Source organism: Emys orbicularis, chromosome 25 (assembly GCF_028017835.1).
Source record: "Emys orbicularis isolate rEmyOrb1 chromosome 25, rEmyOrb1.hap1, whole genome shotgun sequence".
NCBI lineage: Eukaryota > Metazoa > Chordata > Testudines > Emydidae > Emys > Emys orbicularis.
In genome coordinates, this window is record NC_088707.1 from 693,472 (window position 1) to 714,402 (window position 20,931).

The 20,931-nt window shown below is 39.4% G+C and overlaps 1 protein-coding gene across 1 annotated transcript in view; it reads left to right on the top strand.

The window, feature by feature from the left end:
- BRCA1 (BRCA1 DNA repair associated) overlaps nucleotides 1-20,274 on the top strand; it is a 46,191-nt gene extending 25,917 nt beyond the window's left edge. Inside the window, exons 14-23 of the mRNA XM_065422547.1 lie at nucleotides 2,555-2,754; nucleotides 3,290-3,615; nucleotides 5,524-5,611; nucleotides 7,202-7,279; nucleotides 7,584-7,624; nucleotides 11,591-11,674; nucleotides 15,444-15,498; nucleotides 18,349-18,422; nucleotides 18,990-19,050; nucleotides 20,168-20,274. Of these exons, the coding sequence (XP_065278619.1) occupies nucleotides 2,555-2,754; nucleotides 3,290-3,615; nucleotides 5,524-5,611; nucleotides 7,202-7,279; nucleotides 7,584-7,624; nucleotides 11,591-11,674; nucleotides 15,444-15,498; nucleotides 18,349-18,422; nucleotides 18,990-19,050; nucleotides 20,168-20,274 (1,114 nt within the window). The remainder of the gene's footprint in view (nucleotides 1-2,554; nucleotides 2,755-3,289; nucleotides 3,616-5,523; nucleotides 5,612-7,201; nucleotides 7,280-7,583; nucleotides 7,625-11,590; nucleotides 11,675-15,443; nucleotides 15,499-18,348; nucleotides 18,423-18,989; nucleotides 19,051-20,167) is intronic.
- The last annotated feature ends 657 nt before the right edge of the window (nucleotides 20,275-20,931 follow it).

A 20,931-nucleotide genomic window follows, 5' to 3' on the forward strand; every position in this document is an offset into this window, starting at 1 on the left:
TGCCTTTGGTTAGTAGAAAAGGAAGAAGTTGGCTTGCATTTTTAAAATGAAGACAAGCAAACACTGCACAAATAATTGAAGGGTGTAAACGTCAAGGAAGAAGAATAGTTCAGGTTGATCTGAGGAAACTTAATTACAAGTAACAGAACCAAATTGAGCAAAGGGGAAAACTTCAGGCTAAATATCATGGAAACTTGCCCCAGCAGCTAGATTTGCTAGACTGGAATAACAAAGCCCCATCAACTGGATCCTTTAAATTTGGACTGTACAAAATACTAGAAAACAAACTGTAGAGAGCAAGTCTTCATTGGGCTTTGGAGATGGTTAGTAGGTCTTTTCCAGCACTAATTTCTATGCTGTGTGTCCAAAATTAAAATGTTAAAACTAAAATTACTAGCAGATATTTTGTCTATAATAAGATGTAAGCATAGGGAAGACAAACCTCTTCTATGTAACTCAATGCAGGAAGATAGTTTGAAATATATATCTGTTCAATCACCCTTGTTTAATTACTGTTCGGTGGTTGATTGTGTATTTCCTAAATGTAAGCAAACATTGCATGTGTCAGTCAAAGACAGCTGGGAGATTAAATAGGAACTTGAGGTATTGGTTGGAGGAGGTAGAGGAGGAAAGATAAATTGGGCTGTCAAGCGATTAAAAACATTAATCGTGATTAATCACGCAATTAAAAAGATTAATCATGCTATTAAACAATAACAGAATACCATTTATTTAAATATTTTTGGATGTTTTCTACATTTTCAAATATATTGATTTCAGTTACATCACAGAATACAAAGTGTACAGTGCTCACTTTATATTTGTAATAAATAAATATTTGCACTGTAAAAAGCAAAAGAAATAGTATTTTTCAGTTCACTTAACACAAGTACTGTAGCGCAATCTCTTTATCATGAAAGTTGAACTTAGAAATATAGAATTAGGTACAAAATAAAGGCATTCAAAAATACAACGATGTAAAACTTTAGAGCCTATAAGTCCACTCAGTCCTACTTCAACCAATCGCTCAGACAAACAAGTTTGGTTACAATTTGCAGAAGATAATGCTGCCTGCTTCTTGTTTACAATGTCACCTGAAAGTGAGACTAGGTGTTCACATGGCACTGTTGTAGCCGGCGTTGCAAGATATTTACGTGCCAGATGTGCTAAAGATTCGTATGTCCTTTCATGCTTCAACCACCATTCCAGAGGACATGCGTCCATGCTGATGACCGGTTCTGCTTGATAACAATCCAAAGCCGTGTGGACTGATGCATGTTCATTTTCATCAGCTGAGTCAGATGCCACGAGCAGAAGGTTGATTTTCTTTTTTGGTGGTTCGGGTTCTGTAGTTTATGCATCTGAGTGTTGCTCTTTTAAGACTTCTGAAAGCATTCTCCACACTTCCTCCCTCTCAGATTTTGGATGGCGCTTCAGATTCTTAAACCTTGGGTCGAGTGCTGTAGCTATTTTTAGAAATCTCACATTGGTGGTACCTTCTTTGCATTTTGTCAAATCTGCAGTGAAAGTGTTCTTAAAACGAACATGTGCTGGGTCATCATCCGAGACTGCTATAACATGAAATATGGTAGAATGCAGGTAAATCAGAACAGGAGACATACACTTCTCCCCCAAGGAGTTCAGTCACAAATTTAATTAATGCATCAGGTGACATTGTAAATAAGAAGCAGGCAGCAGTGTCTCCTGTAAATGTAAACAAACTTGTTTGTCTGAGCAATTGGCTGAAGTAGGACTGAGTGGACCTATAGGCTCTAACGTTTTACATTGTTTTGTTTTCGTGTGCAGTTATGTAATAACAACAAAATCTACATTTCTAAGTTACATTTTCACGATAGAGATTGCACTACAGTACTTGTATGAGGAAAATTGAAAAATACTATTTCTTTTGTTTATCATTTTTACAGTGCAAATATTTGTAATAAAAAATAATATAAAGTGAGCACTATACACTTCATATTCTGTGTTGTAATAGAAATCAATATATTTGAAAATGTAGAAAAATATCCCAAAATATTTAATAAATTTCAATTGGTATTCTATTGTTTAACAGTGCGATTAATCATGATTAATTTTTTTAATCACAATTAATTTTTTTGAGTTAATCTTGTGAGTTAACTGCAATTAATCGACAGCCCTAATAAATTGGTCCTGTGAAATCAGCAAAGATTTCTGTTCTTTTTAAGGGAGACCCAGGTTCTAGCAAAGTTTCTGGAACATAGATGCATGGAGGAGAGACCAAAATTAAGTTTGTTTCACAAGGCTGGATAGTGTGGTGAAACACAGCTGGTATGTTGTTAAGCAGCAAGCTATTAGCATTTATCTTTTGGGGTTAGTTTGAGAAAATTTACATGACAGTTTGACATGTCAACATACAGTTTTTAAAATATTTTAATCAATTTAAATTCAACAGTACTGCTTTTGTGCCTTCATACCAGTTCTGTTGCTAATCATTCCCCAACACGTAATTCCACTGTTGCGATCCAATGTCTCTGATAGCTAAGGAGATGATAAATTGTTCATAATTTCTTTTTAGTTCGAGGTCGCCTGCTTTACAGCTTTCCCATCCTAAATCCCATCTATTAAAAAAAGAAGCTCTGGAGCAAGGTCACTGGTGCCCGAGCCTTTGGAAAGCCAGAACTCACTCTCAGGAGGGAACATTTCAGCGGGTTGGTGTGGCAGTGCTGTTGGAAGAAGAGGCAATGAAACAAAGTAATCAGTATAGAATTGAACCAGGTAACACACAGGACTGATCAAACCCAACACATGCATTTTGGCTTCTACTTGTACCCCAGTCACTGGTCTGGTTTATATATCCATAATGAGAGAAATCGTAAAGAACATGTGTTTTAATTAACTATATAGTGTTTTCTTGTGAATCAAGAGACTTTTAATCTATTGAAACATTGATAATTCCTTGTGAGATCCCATGCTATCAAAAGGTGCAGTTTGGGAGGGGGTAGTACTCTGATACAATAATGAATTTTAATGTTTTAGTCCCAAATTCATAGTATTCTCAGGAAATGCTAATTGTATCCTGAAAGGTTTCACAGGCGTTTGAGCACCTTAGCTTTAGATCAGGAAAAATTATGATTCCTGGTGATTTTAAATAATGAATGAGGTAAAGGTGAAATAGTGAATAACTAAGCAGAGAAAATGACTGTAGCCTATAAATTTAAAAGATGGAGCAACATCCTCCAACATGACTGCAATGAGAAACTGTAATTAAAGACCGGGACTGTTTCAGTGACTGATTCCTCCTTTCCTTCAGAAAATGCAGCTGAGCAGGAATTTGGAACAAAGATAAACAGTGCAGCTGTTCCGTGTGAGAATGTGAGGAGGACTCCAAACAGCTCTCCCTTGAAATTTTCTGAAAGACTTACCCACTGTCAAACTGCAGAATCAACTAATAGTGTAGCCGTATCGTGGAATGTTGTTAATGGGAAGAGTACTCAGGGATGTAAGCAGGAGAGAAGGGCATTTTCCTCTGCATCTGCTCTGCACACTGGAGTTGTAAAAGAAAATGCCAAAAGCCCAGTTGTGACCTGTGGAAGACAAATGTCAATTGTGGCATCAGGTCTGAACCAGAGTGAGCTTGTAAGTGTATTTCACTATCTTTGTCAATCCCCTGTTAATATACATGTACCATGACGTCTGTGATCCTAAATAAAATTTTAACCTCTCCCTAAAGAGATCCTATATGCAACAAAACTTAATTTGACATGAATTACCCATTAATAATACCAGAGTATTTGAAATTAGATACTGCCTTGTTTGCTAGTAATGATAAATATGGGGGTTTGTATGTAATGATGCAATTAAGTAGGGTTCAGCGCTTCTAAACGGGTTGGAAAGCCATCCACACAAGCAGGCAAAAAGAAGGCTCATTGTTCCAGAGCAAGGGAAACTCTCACCTCAAAGAACATAATTTATTCATTTTTTATACATTCGAGTAGACTCCTTGCAAGTTTTAGAGGCTCATATTGTGGTATATACTTAAAACCAACTTACATAGAGCAGTGCTTCTCCAACTGTGGTGTAAGCAATTGGACTGACTTTCTGAACCAGTCGTCACTAGCATAAAATCATATCTCAGTTGTCTGTGCAACCTCTGCCCAAAATTGGTGATGTTATGACTTGGCATGCTTATGCCTACAGTATCTCCCTCCTGAGTTTAAATGTCTTGGAGGGTGTATTCACAAGAGACTCAATAAGCTGCAGCCTCCCCCTGATTTGCACTCGATACCCAAAGGTCTGATGGCCAAAGCTTTCCTTGCAGTCACACAAAGTGCTTGCAACTAGTGTATCTGAGGCAAACCACTTGCTTAAAATTTTTCAGGATATTTAGTCAGTTATCATGCAGCTGCTACCCAGACATTGGATCTATTGTATTGATAATTGCAGAGAATCCAGTTTGGCCTAATAAAGCAAAGGGTTTATTAGCTGCACTGGCAACAGCTAGCTTTTAAGCTGTGGATTACATCACTAATGGCTAAGTATATCCTAGCTTTAACTAGCGAGGGAGAAACTTTCGGTGCTATTTGGATTTGTTGAAATGTGCTAAACTTATTATAAAAGCTGCTGACTACTATTTTTTGCATGAATAATTCTGAAACTTTCATTAAGTTGATCTTTTCGGCGGTTGCTGCTTTAATTGAACTCTGCTCCATTGTGAGGATTTCAGCAATTAATTCTAAATTGCTAATGATCCTGGTAGAGGGCAGTGGTATGGGGACATCATTGCCTTTTCAGCCTGGCTTTCCCCGAGTCATGTAGACTACTGGATGAAGCAGCATGAGAGAAATAACTTAAATTACAATATTTGTACAATATAAAAATACTAATTTTGGTGCTTCGTTGATAAATAGTGGCTTCTAATAAAGAAAGTTATTTACCAACCAATAGTTACCAGTTACGATGCTGGAGGAGTAACAGATCTGAGTATATGGCTATTAATTTTATTTAGTTAATAGGTAACTGGAAAACTCTAGATTTCTACAACAATGAACGTGCTGGTTAAAACCCTTCTCTGTAAGTCGGTTGAAACGGATGGTTATATCACTGAGCTTTCACGTCATCTGGACTTTTAATGTTTTGTTGCCATCAGAAGTTGAATGTTGGCTTAATGCCTCAGATAACTGCAGCACGTGTTTCCATTTCACTTAGTTCATAAATTACTGATTGATCTGAATTATAGTATAGTAGGGTATTGCTTTACTTGAGTTTATGTAAGCCAATCAAATAATTTCTGTTATTAAAAGCAAAATGAACGTCATTTTTGAAGTAACGGTTGTATCTGTGTGCCTGTTGGCATAGAATTTCTCCATTTGTTTCAAAGTACCTCTCCACTGTATGTTGTATTTACAACTTCCATTGACATATATTTAATTTCTCAGACATATTAGAAAGCTAATCTTGTAATGTGGAAACTCTTATTCAAAGCCAGAGATGTCTAATGTTCCAATTAAATCAATTCTTTCTAATTCAGTATTTATTTGTTTTCAGTTACTGGTGCAGAAGTTTGCCAGGAAAACCCAGAGCACTTTATCTAATCAAATTACTGAAGGAACAACCCATGTCATAATGAAAACAGGTGTGTTGGAAGCTCTGTGAACAAACCAGATATTTAATGCCACATAAAACACTTAACTCCAGGCTAAACAAAGAGCACATTGACGGTCATTCAGCATGATGGTCTGAAGGTGTTTGATTAGGATGTGGGATTTAGAGTTCACTGCTTTTTTATTCTGTATCAGAGTTTGTGTGATCCCAAGTCTAAACTAAAACTTGACCCATCTGTCTTTTATTCCATTTCATGGAGTCCAGATGAGAAGTTTCTATTTTGGCTGCTTGTTTATATGGTATCATTGACGTGGTTACAACTAGAATTTGAAATTGATATATCATTATGATGAGCGATTGATGTCATGTCACGCCTGTAAATTTAAGAAGGTGTCAGCAGCACTTTGACTTTAGATAATTCACAACCAACCAAAGGGAGAGCAAGACATTTCCTTCTTAAAACATCCTTTGTTTTTGTTTTTAAAAAGCTCACTTAAATTCTTTCTCAAAAATCCAAATAGTCTGATGTAATCAAAAACAGACCAAAACTGAATTTTATTTGGCTTTCTAATAGTAGCTGAGAAAACCAATGGAGGCCATACTTCCATTGGAACAAAGTAACAGTGTTGCAAGATCACATTAACTTCAGAAAGTAAAAGATGTAACTTTTTTTTTTTTTTTTTTTTTTTTTTTTTTTTTAATTATGGCACTTAAATTGCTTTTTGTTCTTTAGTAGAGCTCACTCATCTCTCTTAAAGACTTGAATAAACTTTATATAAACTTTAGTACCAGAACAGCTTCAGATTTTACAAATGCAAATCAAACTCTTAACTGATTAGCATAAGATTGATTGGTTTTCAAGAAGGCATCAAACCTCTCCGTTCACATTTGTTACTCAAAATTTAAAATGACTTGGCATAGGTTAGTTTTAAGCTCCTTACTAAATCTATTTTATCAGCAGATGTTAAACAAAAAACTTGAAAAATTAAACTGTAAAGTATTTTATGAGCTACTGCTGTTAGTTGATCTGCTGTGTTACAGGATTTAGTTATTTATAATATTAAAATAACCTACTCTGTCCTCAGTTTGCTTCATAGGAACATTTCAAAATTCTTCAAGATCCAGAAGTGACTCTTATTACCAGTTTAAAAAAATGATGTAGAAAGGGAAAAAAGTCTTTATCATTTTTAATCCATTAGATCCTCAACATATTCTTTTTGCCCTCTCCTTATGAAAGCTGGTGAGGAAGCCACAAGGGGAAAATCGGGAGGGTTTGAATATTTCACTTGCATACAAATTCAGAGTCTTGTATTTTGCCTTTCCAACATCTCTGAGCTCAATTCAATAGGAAACCTGGGCTGGAGGGAGAGGTGTACAGTCAGAGACTCTCCACTGACTACCATACTAGATCCCTCCCTTTGAGCAGACCCAGGAGGGGGCAGTGTTAGGACATTGGTACTTTGAACCCCCTTGAAAGTGCGTTCGTCAACCGTGTCATTGGGTGGTATGTGTTTTTCTGGCGGCATATCACTTTAAATATGAATCAACTTTCAAAGTTGCTTTACGTTATTTAGATGGCAAAACTGAGAGAGATCCCAGTATATTTCTACTTAATCTGCAGATATGGAGCTAGTGTGTGAGCGGACACTGAAGTACTTTCTGGGCATTGCAGGAAGAAAATGGGTAGTTAGCTATGAATGTAAGTATAATACTCTTTGGAGCAGCTATGTGTCCCGTCATCCCCGGTTTCCTAACACCACCTACTTTATATTTCATATTTAACATATTTTAGCATCTGGTATTTTTCAGAGTACCATCTGAATATTTAGACATTTAACGATAACACTCAGCTTCTTTTTTTTTTAAGTATCCATTGCTTCATTCAAATAACTGTAAGTGATTTCTCCCAAAGAAATACTTTCTCTTCATAATTAGACTGAGACTGTTGGTGCTGATCCTGCCTGATTTAATGTGATCTGTTCTTCTCTGCTCTTTTTGTGTAGGGATTGTTCAGTCTTTTAAGGAAGGAAGGATACTTGATGAGGTGGGTCTGATGTCTTAAGAGTGAAATGCAAAATACGTCCATTGCACTAGCATCCAGACACTATGGCGATGAGCATATTAATCATGTCTGAGACAGAAACAGGAAATAAATATTTGAAACTGAAAATTAGTTGGGGGTGTTTGGGACAGAGGATAATTTGGCATAGGACCAGAGTGAGGCTTCTAGGCCGTACCAAGAAATGTCACTCAAACCCACAGTTCTGCAGAATGCAGGTATTCCATGCTGCTGAACAAAGAGCCTCCCCTCTGATATTTTCTTGACCTTTTGTCTAGCAACGGTTCCAAAGATAAAATATGACTGTTGATGTTGGCAAATGCAGGGTGGAGGTAATTACCTGCTATGTGTATGAAAGAATAATGTTGGAACACAACCACGTCCAAGCTCTTGCACTTAATTAACTGATCTATAGCCAACTACTGAAAACTTCCCATTGCAGCATCTTCTAACTTTGTAGTGCAGATAGCTATCTGAGACTAGAGCATGGATTAGGTGGTATCTGCCTCTCTATGTATAGTGCTCAGATTTTCTGCCTCAGGCACAGATTTTTGCAGAACCTTGCATAAGGAACATAAGAGTGGCTGTAATGGGTCAGACCAAAAGTCCATCTAGCCCAGTATCCTGTCTTCTGACAGTGGCCAGTGCCAGATGCTTCAGAGGGAATGAACAGGACAGGGTAATTTCAAGTGATCCATCCCATCTTCTGGCAGTTGGAAGTTTAGTGACACCTGGAGCATTGGGCTGCATCACTGACCATCTTGGCTAATAGCGATTGATGGACCTATCCTCCAGGAATTTACCTAATTGTGTTTTAAACCCAGTTATACCTTTTGGCCTTCACAAAATCCCATTGCTGTGAGTTCCATAGGTTGACTGCGTGTTGTGTGAAGAGGTACTTCACAAACTTTGGTCCAGTGCAAAATTTCATAGTTCTGATGAGTAGAAATGGATGTCTTGCTTCCGCTCCACCCTCCGCTTCTCTGGTCAAAAACCCTAGGCTAGCATCTAAAGCCAAGGGAGAAGAAAAAACTGTACTAATCCCATAAACTCTCTGGGAGACTTCATCATTCTCCAGCTGGGTCCTACTTTACCCTTTATGGAGGCTCCTGAAACTCTGGTCTCTCCAGCCAATGATATGGGGCATCTACTGGATGCCCTTCGGTCTCAATTAATCTTCTGTTTCAAGCAATGTGAGAGGGGTTTTCAGGACAGATTCAGTCTCCCTCATTATGGAAACTACATAAGTCTGAAGTTGGGTGAAAATATGAGTTGTGTGTTTTTTGGTTTTTTGGTTTTTTTTAATTCTCTGCCAGTTCTGCATAGAAATCTATGAAGGAGCTTTCTTAAAGTAGTGAATAATAGACAATTGATTGGGAGACAGATGAAGGCCTAAGATTATCAAATAAAGCATTGTATTTACTATTAATCTAAATGGCAAGTGAATGCTTTGAAATAAAATAGACGTTGAAAATTAAATAAATTAAGTTCTAGAGGTTATGTACTGATAGAGGCAAATCTCATTCAGTAGAAATTAACTATCAACTGACTGCTGCTCTTCTGAGTCAGTTCAATGTGTTGAATAGAATTTGATTAGTTTTTTTTAAAGAAACATTTATGTGATTAAGCTGCAGGATTCATAGATTCAAAGCCCAGAAGGGACCGCTGTGATCACTTAGCCTGACCTCCTGTGTAACACAGGCCATAGAACTTTCCCACAATGATTCCTAGACCGCATCTTTTAGAAGAATATCCAATCTTGATTTAAAAATTGCCAGTGATGGAGAATCTACCATGACCCTTGGTAGATTTTTCCAGTCATTGATTACTTACCTGTTATAAATGTACACCTTACTTCAGCTTCCAGCCATTGGATCATGTTATATCTTTCTCTGCTAGATTGAAGAGCCCATTATTAAATATTTGTTTCCCATGTAGATACTTATAGACTGTAATCAAGTTGTCCCTTAACCTTTTCTTTGTTAAGCTAAATAGATTGAGTTCTTTGAGTCTGTCGCTATAAAGGCATGTTTTCTAATCCTTTAATCATTCTCATGGCTCTTCTCTGAACCCTCTCCAATTTATTAACATCCTTCTTGAATTGTTGGCATCAGAACTTGACACAATGTTCCAGCAGTGGTCATACCAGTTCCAAATATAGAGGTAAAATAACCCCTCTACTCCTATACAAGATTCCCCTGTGATCATGGGATGCATAAACATTAGCTCTTTTGGCCACAGCGTCACACTGGGAGCTCATGTTTAACTGATTATCCACCACAACCCCCACATCTTTTTCAGAGTCACTGTTTCCCAGGGTAGTCTCCCATCCTGTCAGTGTGGCCTACATTCTTTGTTCCTACATGTATACATTGATATTTAGCCATATTAAAACACACATTATTTGCTTGCACAGTTTACCCAGTGATCCAGATCACTCTGAATCAGTGACCTGTCCTCTTTGTTATTTACCACACTCCCAATTTTTGTGTCCTCTGCAAACTTCATTAGTGATGATTTTGTGTTTTCTTCCAGGTCTTTGATAAAAATGTTAAATAGTGTAGGGCCACGAACAGATCCCTGCAAGACTCCACTGGAAATGCTCCTGCTCAGTGATGATTCCCATTTACAGTTAAATTTTGAGACTTATCAGTTAGCCAGTTTTTAATCCATTTAATTGTGCCCTGTTAATTTTATTTCATTCTAGCATTTTAATCATAATGCTGTGTGGTACCAAGTCAAACACATTATAGAAATCTAAGTATATTACATCAACACTATTACCTTTATCAACCAGATTTATAATCTCATTTAAAAAAAAAAAAGATATCCGGTTAGTTTGACTGGTTCTAGTTTCCATAAACTCAAGGTGATTTGCATTAATTACATTACTCTGTTTTCATTCTTTATTAATTGAGTCCCATACAACTGCTCTTTTATCTTACCTGGGATTGATGTCAGGCTGACCTGCCTATAATGACCTAGGTCATCTCGTTTAGCCTTTTTAAAAATTGGTACATTAGCTGTCTTCCAGTTTTCTGGAACTTGCCCAGTGTTCCAAGACTTATTGAAAATCAACATTAATGTTCCAGCAAGCTCCTCAGTCAGCTCTTTTAAAATTCTTGGATGCAAGTAATCTGGACCTGCTGACTTAAAAATATTTAACAGTAGTTTCTGTTTGGTATCTTTGGAGGATGTTAGTGGAATGGAAAGAGTGTTATCACCATATGGTGAGACTATATCATCTGTTTTTCCTCCAAATACGGAACAGAAATATTTACTGAACACTTCTTCTTTTTCTGCATTATCAATGATGATTCTACTATTTCCATCTAGAAATGGTCCAATACCATTGGTAGCATTCTTTTTGTTCCTAATATATTTTAAAAATTCTTTCTAATTGTCCTTAACTCTGCTGGCCGTAAATTTCTCCTTGTGTCCCTTTGCTTCCCTTTTCAATTTTTCTACAATTTCTAACTTCTGATGTATAGGCAATTGGAGCATTTCTTCTCTACCAGTGCTAGGAGCCTGGGTAGCAAACAAGAGGAATTGGAATTGCTTTTTTTTTTTTTTTTTTAGCATAAATTCAATCTAATTGGTATTACTGAAACCTTGGTGGGACGAGTCTCACAATTGGAATGTTAAAATCAATGCCTATAACCTATTTAGGAAGGACCAAATGAGGGAAAGGGGGAGGGGGAATGGCATTCTATGTCAAAAATAGCATTACTGGTTACCGAGTCACTGATAACTCGGAAGAAATTTATCTTGAATGCTTGAATGTCCTAACTGATAATGGACAATGCCTTTTTAGTCAGGCTTCTGCGTGTGTTTGTTGTAAGGTTTCCAGTTTCTGAAATCTGAGAACCATTTCCTGCCTTGGCCCAATGGGCTCACCATGCCGGCTCACTTTTCTGTCTCTGACTTCTGATTCTTTACATTATCTTTCAGTACGACTTTGAAGTGAGAGGAGACGTGATCAATGGGAGAAACCACCAAGGCCCTAAGAAAGCTAGACGATCCCAGGCTGGAAAGGTACAGGCACATCAGCATAAGAAACCATTCATAGATTCAGAAGAATCCCATTCTATATAAACTGTTGTTTATGATGCCAGCTGAATAGCTGAAATATTTTTAAATTGTCTTTTATCCTCCCATGAAATCAAATGTACAGAATTGTACATAAACGGTGTAGTTGGCTCTGTCTCTGCAATGCTGCTCCTAGAGCTTGCCAGTCATGCAACAGAAATATTCAAATGTTTTTGCATACTATGAGTGAATTACATCTTTTATAATACAGGTGTGGGCTGGCTCAAAGGAAGTGCTCTGCTAAAGAGACAGCTCCCTGGGAAGCTATTTGCAATCCCTCTGCCTGATTAAGAATCAGTGTTGATAGGATCTCCCTTCAGAACCTATCATCCTTCTACAGAAAGTAGAATGAGTGTGATACAAGACATGTTTTTGCAGGCAGGGTGAATCTTAACTAAAAATATGGGTAGGTGATCCTCCGGGCTCTGGGAAATGGAGGCCTGGGGGAAGGAAAAGGTATAACCAATTTACGGTAATTCTCATCTAGAAGAAACAGGCAATGTTTCCATTGATCACCTGCTGTTTAACCTCTGAAACTTTCTCTCTGTACATGAAACTCTGTTCCCATGATTTAAGCGTAGGGTTTTTTTTTAAGATGGTTATTTATATTCTGTGTGTAGGGACCTTTTGACTAAACTGCTACAGAAAACAGTTTGCAGAGTGATGGAATTGTAAAATACTAAATGTCATGCTGTCTTGCCACTGCAGTAGGAAAGAAATGGGTTTGTACAAAACCAAATCTCAAAATGATAAATGTTGTTTATTCTTGGGTTTAGGGCTGTGTTCAAATTGCACTTCAGCTGTTACAAAAAGTGCAGCAAATTTGAAATTTTCTCTCTCATTTATCGAATCTAGGTGTTCATTATCTTCAGGGTCCTGTGCAAATAGTCTGTGACCTTAAAATGTTTCAGGCATAATTGGTTGCTGTTTCACACCACATTGTTTATGCCATCAGATGAGACCCCAATCATCTAAGTTTGGGGAAAGCCCAGCTCTTATCCTGGAACCACATGGGTTTTTCCTCAAGCTCCTTCCCATTAACATTTGCCATTGTGGTACCAACCCCTCCAGTTGGCTGGGGAAATGTGCCATGTTCTCATAGAATGGCATTAATAATGCTCTGTGTGACTGCCATTAGAAGGATGGCAGAGCCATCAGCTGGAAACAGTCTGTTGTCTCCACTGGGCTGGAGAATGAGAAGCCAGAAGTTCTCTCTTGAATTGAATCCTGCACAGGAGAGAGAGAGAGAGGCAATTCATCCCTGATCTCCCCCCCCCCCCTTAGTTATACATGCACGTGCAATGCACTTATTTGGAGACATTTCTCACCTTGCTCTCTGGTTAGCGTGTTTTGGTAATATTCATTAAGAAACTGTAAATACAAGAATAACCTTTACCAAGATACAAGACTTCATACGGTGTTCCTCTCCTTTTTGTAACACAATTGCCAAACTCAAGTGTTAAACCTAAAGAAACTCCAGCTTTATCCATTTTTATAGCATATGGGTTGCTTTGTGGAGCAGCAGTGTCTTGTATAGTTCTCTGGGCTGGCACTTCTGGGAAGCAGCAGTAGAAGGAGAAAAATGAAAATAAATGAAAAGCAAGATGTCATATGCATGTACTGTCGAAAGAGCGTGCTCTTCAGTCTTTGCCAGCAATATAATTGATTTTTTCTTTTCGCTCCTATAGGAGCTAAAATAATATTTTTCAATTCTGTGGTAGCTTTCATCCCAAATTTTCAAAGTCCCATATTTTACCAATATTAGTGAACAAAGCCTTGTAACACCCTGTGAGTGTAGATAAAGATTAGCACCTCCTCAGCTACATCTGCAATGCTGTAGGATACTGCATCCATTGAAAATGCATAGGAAATTTAGATAGTGTAATTACTCACTTTGGAAATTAGGCAGGATAGCCCTACTCTCATGAAGGGTGCTATTTTAATATGATCAGAAGGGGTTTTATACCTCCTTCAGAAGATGGCATCTCTGGAAGCTCAGTGCCCCTAACATCATGTTGGTGTTTTATTTCAGTGCTGACTTGGAAATAAGTGTGCCACATTCTGTTGTTAACACCACTTCTGTAGCACCTAGGTTGGGTAGTTGGAAGTGTAATGATTTGGTGCATTCCTGCCTGCCTTGTGATATCTGCTGGGCTCACAACACAAGAAGGTCTGGCTACAGCTGTGCTTGTTGATTTATGATCAGTATTCTGTGATGTGTTTTCTCTGTGTGGTGCCTGTAAAATGTCAGGATCAGTGTGATGTTCACACTACGCTACTTCTAAATCTTGTGCACATTCTTGGGTGTGCTTGCTCTGACTTTCTGAGGACAACAGCCCTGCAAGGGCGGGGCGTGGTCTGGCAACTCTTCTCGCTCCCGATTTAGAATGGTCATTGGAACTTCAAAAATCTTTAAGCAGTTATCATAAGTGTTGCAGATTTTAATTGAATGATTAAGCAAGAGAGTTATAGAACAAGGATTAATTGCAAAATAGCTCTCTCCTTGACCTAATAAACCCTTTCCATAGAAAAGAAGAAACTTTATACCTTGCCTATGGGCCACTGAAGTGAGGGTGGCTGACCCAACGCTTCGTGAATGGGAATTTGTTTCTGAAACAATTGTTGAAATAATTCTAGCAGATCTCAAAAAATTCATTGTAGGCATGATCAATTTCTACTGTCCATAAGCAATGCAACATAGAATGTCAGTTTTAAATTAACCAGCTAGCAGTGAGGAAATCCACTGATGTTCAAGCTGCAAGCATAACAAATCAGATAAGTGAGGGGTGTATTTTCCAAAATCTAGAATCTAGACTGTGATCTTTATATATATATATATATATATTGGCCTCAGCTGGAGTATTGTGTCCAGTTCTGGGCACCGCATTTCAAGAAAGATGTGGAGAAATTGGAAAGGGTCCAGAGAAGAGCAACAAGAATGATTAAAGGTCTTGAGAACATGACCTATGAAGGAAGGCTGAAGGAATTGGGTTTGTTTAGTTTGGAAAAGAGAAGACTGAGAGGGGACATGATAGCAGTTTTCAGGTATCTAAAAGGGTGTCATAAGGAGGAGGGAGAAAACTTGTTCACCTTAGCCTCTAAGGATAGAACAAGAAGCAATGGGCTTAAACTGCAGCAAGGGAGGTCTAGGTTGGACATTAGGAAAAAGTTCCTAACTGTCCGGGTGGTTAAACACTGGAATAAATTGCCTAGGGAGGTTGTGGAATCTCCATCTCTGGAGATATTTAAGAGTAGGTTAGATAAATGTCTATCAGGGATGGTCTAGACAGTATTTGGTCCTGCCATGCGGGCAGGGGACTGGACTCGATGACCTCTCGAGGTCCCTTCCAGTCCTAGAATCTATGAAGCTATGAATCTATTAGCATAAGTCATATACCAAAGTCACAGGAACTAACATTTCCCAGAGTATACCTGTATACTGTTGTGCAGGGGTCTCCAGTGCTTTCATTCTTCAGACAACTTCATGAGAGAGAGATTCCTCTTCCAGTCCCAACCGTCCCCTGCTTGGTTGTCAAAACATTTAATTTGTGGACTACCAGGAAGAGTTTACTGCACCACAGCTGCTTCACAGAGCATAGCTTGAGAATCCCAACCATAGAGGGACCTCATACATCACTCTAATACAAACATTTCATTGAATGTCTGTTCTGCCCTGGAACCACTACCCTCTGTTCACATGTGCCTTGTTTTTCAGCTCTTCAAAGACTTTGAGATCTGTTGCTATGGACCTTTCACCGATATGCGCACAGGTGAGGGGTTCTGGATTAAGGGAATTTACTATCATTTCTAGAATCCACAGAAAATATCTGCAGTGGCCATTGCAAATTCTCCAGAATTGTTCCCTTTGCTGGCTCTTTCATGGAGACCCACCTTTTAGGGCTATTTAATCTGCAATTTACAGTATAGCACAATGAAACATGCACTAGGTGTTTTTTCCAGTTTTATCTCCTTAACTCACAAAATGCTGCTTGACTTTAAAAAAAAAAGTTTGGATGCAATTCTTTGTTTTGGGGGAAAGCTCATCATACCATCATACGCAGTCTGTCCTCTGCTGATCTCAGGAGAATTCCATCTCTGTGTTGGTGACATACGGGTGGCACAAAATAGAATAAGATTTGGCTTTACAGAACACTTTTCATCTCGGAAGTCTGTCCCCAAAGCACTTGCAGGTGACTAGAGACCCTAACAAATACTGTGATGACCGCCAAGCACGCCTTACAGCACAGAAATGCATACCATGATGTTACTAATGTAATGGTGTTTTTAATGTAAGGTGATGAGCCCTATAGAAATGCCTATAGGTCAACTGAATAAAAAGGAAAGAACTAGAGCCTTGAAAATATTGCATGGTTTAGGATTATGGAAAGTAAGATCTCCAAGTTCTCTAATGCCCACCTATTCCAATTAACTCTTACCACAAGCAACAAATTAAAGCACTCGAGACCAGTAATTACTAGAGTGCAGTTGCAGTGATGGGGTTAGAGCAGAAATATTTTATTTAAAAAATTTAAAAGAGTCTTGACAAATCTGGCATTTAGATTTCTTTTCCTGAATGTGGCAAGTCTCAGTCCTCTAAACTGTCAGAAATATCAAAGGGCTGTCACCCTCAAAAGGAGCTGTACTTTTACGCTGCATGTAGATCCACTGAAATAAACATTACTTGTGAGGTCAGGTACTACCCAACCTGAGGTGAGGATGGAAAAGTCAGGCCTGTGTGAACAGCCCAATCAGAGAGATGGAATCTTGTCTCTCCTGGCCTCATCTGCCCAAGTGTCTGTAGAAGACTGTTCAATTCTTCTTATTACTCAGTAGGCAATTCTTAGAAGAATCTACTTAATCATGAAATTAGGCATTTCTGGCTCTGCTCCCTGATTGTCCAAAGATTTTTGCATAATGTCTCTAGGGTTGCCAGGTGTCCAGTTTTCGACAGAAACACCCAGTTGAAAAGGGACCCTGGCGACTCCAGTCAGCACCGCTGACCAGGCTGTTAAAAGTCCAGTTGGTACGGGGCTGGCAGGCTCCCTACCCGGCTCTGCGTGGCTCCCGGGAAGCAGCTGGCATGTCCCTCCTGCTCCTAGGCATAGGGACGGTCACGGGGCCTCCGTGTGCTACCCCCGCCCCGAGCACCGGCTCTGCAGCTCCCGTTGGCCAGGAACTGCAGCCAATGGGAGCTGCAGGGACAGTGCCTGTGGGTGTGGGTAGCACATGGAGCCCCCAGGCCCCCCCTATGCCTAGGAGCTGGAGGGACATGCTGGCCGCTTCCTGGGAGCAGCCTGAGGTAAGTGCTGCCTGGAGCCTGCACCCCTCACCCCCTCCCACACCCCTGTCCCAGCCCTAAGCCCCTCTCTCCCCCCCCCGCACTCCATACCCCTTGGCCCCAGCCCGGATCCCCCTGCCCCAGCCTGGTGAAAATGAGCGAGTGAGCAATGGAAGGAGGGGTGATGGAGTGAGCCGGGGGTGGGGCCTCAGAGAAGGGGCGGGGCAAGGGTGTTGAGTTTTCTGCAATTAGAATGTTGGCAACCCTAAATGCATTCCCATCAGTGTCTGCCTTGGCCACGTAAAATATTTTTAGAAGTAATCCTTCCATTCAATGTTTGACATTTTTTTTTCACATTTAAAAAAAAAAAAAAAAAAAAGCACGCAGATGTGTAAGCACCACTCTCTCTGGAAAAAGTTTATGTACTCACTGTTGAACATTTGAAGTTATTTGAGTGCTTTTCTACCCTCACACACAACTCCTACCCATTATCTTCTTAACAATTGAGACAGCCACAGTGTAACTTTATCTCTTCCTAATCTTACAAAAGAGCAGTTGTGAAAAGTAAAACACATATTAAAGCCTGCAATTATGCACCTAGGATAAGTAGATGAAAACGATTGCAGCTTTCTCATTAGTTTAAAGCTGCAGGTATGTGGTGTCTCTTATGAAGACAATTAAGCAGCAAAACTTGTAGCTTAACTTTTCAGTAGTAAAAGCACATATCTTCCCATCTTTGCTCTTCGTTCTCTTCCCTGCAACAAGCTCTGATTTGTCCAGTATCCCATTTATTTCTGACTGGATGAATTATCCCCACATCTCTTGACATTTACAGTAATTACCACAGCATGTGCAGTGCTCACTCCTAGTGCTGTGATGAGCAATTACAGGCTCCTCTGCTTAGGAGATTTTGTTATGTTTTTTCATCAAGAGTTCAGCAAATTAATGGGAATTAAACACTCTGGCTAGTTTGTGTTGATGAGAAATTATCACAGATCTGTAACTTTTGATTCCAATTGTAATTTCATGCTTTGCCTCTAAGTTAAGATGAACTGACTGGCAGCATTTTTTCCAGGGGTGTCTGTTGTCTGCCTGGGACCCTGAGGCTCCCCTGGTGGTTCTCCCTGCTGCAGAACCTAGGATAGGACTGTGGCCTGCACAGACTAGTAAGAGCAGGGCTCCTTGTTCTCTGCTTATGCCACAAATAAAGGGGATAAAATTATTTCACTTGTAACAACCACACTAGCAAGGTGTGGAGAACCAGGGCTGGATCTCTGACATGCTGGTCCCCAGGGCAGCGCAGTCATAATTGTAATGTGATACTTTTGTGTGACTTAATCAGGTGATCTAGAATGGATGGCGGAGCTTTGTGGCGCCTCAGTGGTGAAGCAGCCTCATCTGTTCACCCACAAAGCTGTAAGTATTCAGTGATGATGGTGTAAGGTAAACTGTCCTATTGATTTCCCCCCGCCCCCCCTAAATACTTAGTGATTTTTGGTGCTTGTAAAAGACTGATGTATCCAGATATAGATAGAGGTAAGTGCTGTTCACACTTCTGTGGGTGAACCAGAGGTTGATCTATAGCAGCCCTTCTGTTCCAAGCTTGGCCTCCCCTGAGCACAGTGCCAGTACTGCCAAGATGCATTTTGGTCTTGCTGTGTTGAGGTTCACAGAACATTGTGTACAGTCCACTTAACTCATCTCATTGGGGCTCACCTCCGGCTTCGGCTTTCGGGAGCAAAGTGGCTCTGGTGCATTAACTTATAGTCACCAAGTCTCCCTGAACAGAAACTCGTGTAGAATATTCTTACGAAACTTAATACACTTTTTATTTTTCCTCCTCTTGACTCCTTCACTGGAGCTATGCAGTGAAGCAAAGAAATACCCAGTTATTGCTATCTGCAGACAGACGGGAAGGGTTGATTTTATGTAATACAAATAACGGTCGCTATTTTTATCTTGTTTCTTATCTTGATATCCTAGAACTCTACTGCTGTAATAGTTGTACAGCCTGATGCTTGGCTCGAAAACGCAGGGTACAGAGGTAAGATTATATGGAGCTATGGATTGCTTTGTGGTGCACATCGTGAGTGGCTTATGATTCCACTGGTTCGGGTAATAAAATAGTAGTAGGGTTCTATAAAGGAAGCAGAATAAAGTCCTGTTATGTTTGGAATTGGGAGCACATCCTACATTTCAAAACAGACACAGTTGGTCATTCAAACTTTTCCCTTACCTATCTTGAGAGTAAACAAAGTCCTGAGAGGTGGTTTGCCAGGCAGTCTCCTAGCCTGATGTGTAGTAGGAAGGTTGTGATGAAATGTGAATGTAAATATGCACTAAAATAAACTGCCCGTCCATGTATCCTGCATGTCTCCAGAGTCGGGTTTAGCTGAAATCTATCCCTGGCAGCAGGGCTACTTTCTAAAATTTACAGAGTTTAGGAGAGGCTTTGCGTTGTAGAGACCAGTGAGATCTAGTAGAAAACCTCAGCTGAGACAAAGAATACCCAGCAATAAGCGGCCAACAATCTTCCTTTCCCAACCATTCAAGCACCAGTACCCCAACCCCAAAATAAAATATAAAAACCTCACTTGTCTCTGGCCATCCATCCCACTTATTTAAAAAAGACACAGCCCCACTTGGCATTCAGCCTTCTGGGCAGTGGTTGGGACAAGAGGATCTCTTAATTTCTTTCTCTCCCCACCTCACCTAAACTGAAAAATGGATGTAACCTGGGAGCATTTTAATGCCACAAACACCCTTTTGTGCCATCCTCCCCTATGAGTGTGTCCTCACATGTCTAGAAACATGACCCACACACTGAATGTGTGTGTGCATGGAGAAACTTGAGAGTCTGTGATTTGGAAATCCTTTAGCGATGCTTATCAAAGACTGCTCAGCTCTCTTACCTTTATTAGTCTCTCTTGTATGGCAGTTTAAAGAGTTCCTGTGTAGATACTGGCAGTTTGTCAAGTGGCCATGAAACAGCTGCATTTTATGCAATGTCGGGACGTGTAGAGTAGTAGCCACCATGTAACTGATTTGAAATGATATTTTGAACACTGTTAATGAAAATAATGCTGAAATAGAATAGCTCACAATCTGAATCTCACCCTGACCTGCAGATATTATTTTATCATTCATATTTTGTTTTGCAGCAATCCAACAGAAGTGTACTGCCGTGGTGACCCGAGAGTGGGTTTTAGACAGCGTTGCATGCTATGAGTGCCAGGAGTTTGATACCTACCTTGTCTCCCAGTCATGATGGTGCTGCTGCTCTTCTGTTCCCATTGCTCAGAAATCCTTATCAGTGCAGGCACTTAAGGACCAGGTATTTTTAGAATATCTTGTACACCATGTGTCATTAATAAGCAATGTTGTTTCAAGACAAATTATCCAAAGTTTTACTTAAATCAGCACAAAAAATATTTAATTCTGCCTTTGCACCATAAAAGTTGCTTAACTGCTACTGTTTAAAGACTGTAAAACTTCTTCTCAAAGTAGCCCTATAAAATGTATGTAAAGTGAGTCAAACACATCTGTCACCTATCAGGGATTTAAAGCCCGACCTCCAAAGAGAAACACTGATGCATTATTTACCACCCCAGCCAGGTCCTGACTATTTACTCCAGGATGTTTTGGAAACATAACTATTTACAAGAGTTATATGGAGCTTGGGGCTTGAATTAACTCAGCAGTGCAAGTGCCATTTATCTCTCTGATTTTTGCTTGCATAAATTCCCGCTATATAGTGCTTATACCAACACACTGAAATATAATCGTTTTGGGATCAGTGGTACATCAACTCATTTTATTCTGGACCATGGAAAAAGCTGTTTTGAAAATAGTACAAACAGCTCTTTTGTTGTTAGTTGGCACTTAACACATAATTTCTCTATCCTAAAAACTTATCTACAAGAAA